This window comes from Papilio polytes, unplaced genomic scaffold (assembly GCF_000836215.1).
Source record: "Papilio polytes unplaced genomic scaffold, Ppol_1.0 DF824358.1, whole genome shotgun sequence".
Lineage (NCBI taxonomy): Eukaryota > Metazoa > Arthropoda > Insecta > Lepidoptera > Papilionidae > Papilio > Papilio polytes.
Window position 1 is genome coordinate 157,866 of NW_013524846.1, and position 3,173 is coordinate 161,038.

The 3,173-nt window shown below is 35.8% G+C and overlaps 1 protein-coding gene across 1 annotated transcript in view; it reads left to right on the forward strand.

Moving 5' to 3' along the window:
* The window catches only part of LOC106099465 (triple functional domain protein-like), an 8,257-nt gene extending 5,763 nt beyond the window's left edge, over nt 1–2,494 (forward strand). Inside the window, exon 6 of the mRNA XM_013278027.1 lies at nt 2,413–2,494. Coding sequence (XP_013133481.1) covers nt 2,413–2,494 — 82 coding nt within the window. The remainder of the gene's footprint in view (nt 1–2,412) is intronic.
* Nucleotides 2,495–3,173: the final 679 nt, after the last annotated feature.

The window sequence follows — 3,173 nt, forward strand, 5'->3', positions numbered from 1 at the left end:
GTCATTAGCTCCATCGGCAATTGAATACAACATTGTTTACATATAACGGAAACAACAACAAAAACTATCTGCATTAACGCTACAAACAACGGAAACACACATCAAAATTTTTCAAATCAAATTTAACAAACTGGCAGAATTTAAATTTTCTGAACCTCCAAAGATCTGCCATTTGGCGTTCTCAAATAATGGCTGTCGTTATAAGCTTAACATTTCTACCATACCTCAACCTGCACGCGACACAAATGCTATTTACTAAGATATAAATTGACGAAGGAAACAATAGTATATACTGAAATGCTACATAAAACTCCTCGGAGGCGTATCTGTAGTGATGTTGAACATTGATTAAATGTAGAGTAGCACACACGCGACCGGGAGTGTGAAGTTATCTCGCAATAGAGAGGGCACAGACACAAGTGGGCTCCGCCGCCGGCGTCTCTGCATGTTAAGTCAATATCTAATTATAGGGAAATTGACAGCTCTCATAGCGTTCTCGCCGTCGCTGAGCACTGCGACATCCGGCTATTACAAGAATTTTTTCTTTGCATATTCACGACAAATCTTTAGCTTACTATAAATTATTATGAACTATTAATATTTGCATTGGTGTTGGACGTTTTCTTGATTCCGTTCTACAATCGCTTAGCTTAATAAGACATGTTGCTTATTGCCTTTACATTGTCCATATGACAATATTAAACCATACTTGGTTAAGGGTTATTAATAAAAATATTAACATTTGTGAAAATCATGTTTAAACAATTCCTTTAAGTTCTACAATATCTTCCTAATGTCTGTCTAGCAAAGAATGAGTATTTTATGTACCAAGACTAGTAATTGGAAATATGTACTGAATGCATTGCATACAAACAAATTGGACACAATACAGTGCCTAGTTTGTTTTAGCAGCGGTTGGGGCCGGCACAAAGGCCTCCCCTTCCCTCCCCTTCCCTCGCAATCTCCTCATCTCAATACAGGAGCAATTCTGTTTTTTTTTGCACTATTATCCAATGGAGATCATTCATCGGCCCCAATTGGAAATAATTCCACGTCGTAGGGATGTGGCGAGCTTTAGAATTTCATAACTTTAATGTTATGTCGCTTTCAAGCAAGCCATCACGCTTTAAAACATTTTTGTTTCATTTCTTTTTTTAATTAAACATATTTTCATTTCCTTAAAAAAAATTAAAAAGATTTAAAGGCAATGTCATAAATACATTAAAGAGAGTTTTACAAAAGTGGTCCTTTGCTGGAAAGTCAATTAGCAGGAAAACGTTTATATACAAAAGGTGAAGAACGAAAAGAGAAACAAGAAACAAATTTTTTTCTGACGCGCTATTTTGTTTTTAATTGAATTTTAAAATGTACTTTCATTTTGCTGATTTTTTAAAAAATTGACGGTGGACTTTTTGTTACAAAGAAATAACGGAAAACGTTAAAAACGTTAAACGTTGCCAAAACATAAGTTTGGATCGCTAGTAATAATTTATTGATGTATATAATAAAGAAGTCTAATTACCGCCATCGGATTGGAATTCTTTACCGGGTATATTTATAAACATGGCCAATGTGAATTTTACTTGCGTCTTTACTGAGCGCAAAATAAAATGACTCCTCGCTGTGACTTACTCTGTCTATTGTCATTTCTATAGACACGACAAAGGAAATGTATTCATCTAAAATAATATTTACACTGAACAGTTTTTACTAATTTCAAAGTTGGTTGATTTAAAATTGGAAATGACTTTGCCATTGCATAGATTCTTTTACTTTAGTTTTAAATGTAAATAAAAATGGGTAGGACAATATCTTTTCATCGTTAATTATGGGATTCTTGTTCAATACGTTTCATACAAGTTTCATTTGTAAGTTTAACAGATAATTTAATTGTGAATGAGAGAGTATTGTATAGTAATTAGCAAGGCTAGCGGGTTAGCGTCTAGCGGTATGGTGTCGGAATGCATTGGCAATGCAAACTGAGTTTTCTCCAACGACGGCGACCAGTGCCGCCCGCGCCTTCCGCCACCAGCCAGCCTCGGCCGCCTCCACCGCCGCCAGCCGCCAGCCGCCAGCCGCCAGCCGCCAGTCCGCGCTACACCGCCGTCGCGACGCGACGTTTATCAAGCGATAAACTCTTTTATCGAAAGTCGAAACGTATAGTAACATAGTGCGACCACCTTTGATTGGATGCTAAATAAATTTCATTTATTTGGATAAAAAAATTAACAGTTTCTTACGTTCATAGGTGAATAATGTCGATGGTGATTTCATTCTTATAAAAATGCAATTTAATACAAAAATACTTACACGGAAACTATTGAATATAAAATTGGTTTACAATTAATTTTATATGTTACGTATGTGTTTCAAAAACATATAAAATATTGATAACGTTATTTAACATTAAAGGAGGAGGAAACAATGGAGATACAGTATTGTTAGAGCAATGTTTTGTTTACAAACTGCGTTCGACCTCGACCTTGGTGACTGACGGGTAGGGTAGGTCCCCTCGAATACTGCGGGAGTGATTCCGTTGCCTACGATGTTCACCCTGAAGACAGGGTTGTTCTGTTCATCACACGTATCTCACAAAACATTCCTTTTCTCAAGTCTGTCTAAAATTCTCTTTTCCAAACACAATTGAAAAGTAATTTAGCATTGTTGATTTGTTAATTGGGTTTTATATTCATAAACACGATTATTTTTAATGAGCTTAGATAGGTAATAATCGCAACCGTAAATGAAAAGGCAAAGAATGATCTCTAAACCGTTCAATAGTTTTCATCTTGGATCGCATGTCGCGGCGTCTTCCTGAGGGTCGCCTAACAGTCCCGCTCCCGCACTACTTATATAGCAACCCCACTTTATAATCGTCCTTGATTTCTCTTAAATTTTGATGTTAATGAATAAAAAAGTGCTGTTCATAGTGTAATTACCTACCTCCAATTTGCAATATCCCACATATGATTATAGAAAAATTATTTTTGGTTTTACCACAGTGTTAATGAAAGTTTTAAATCTAAACCATTACATAGAATATCTTGCTGATATTATATTTTGCATATTACGTTATGTTTGTTAGTAGTATAAATATCAGTATTATAAAATATGAATGACATTGGTAGTGTATCTCGTTACGGTTACGGGTTGTGCTTGCACCGCGAGCGCCG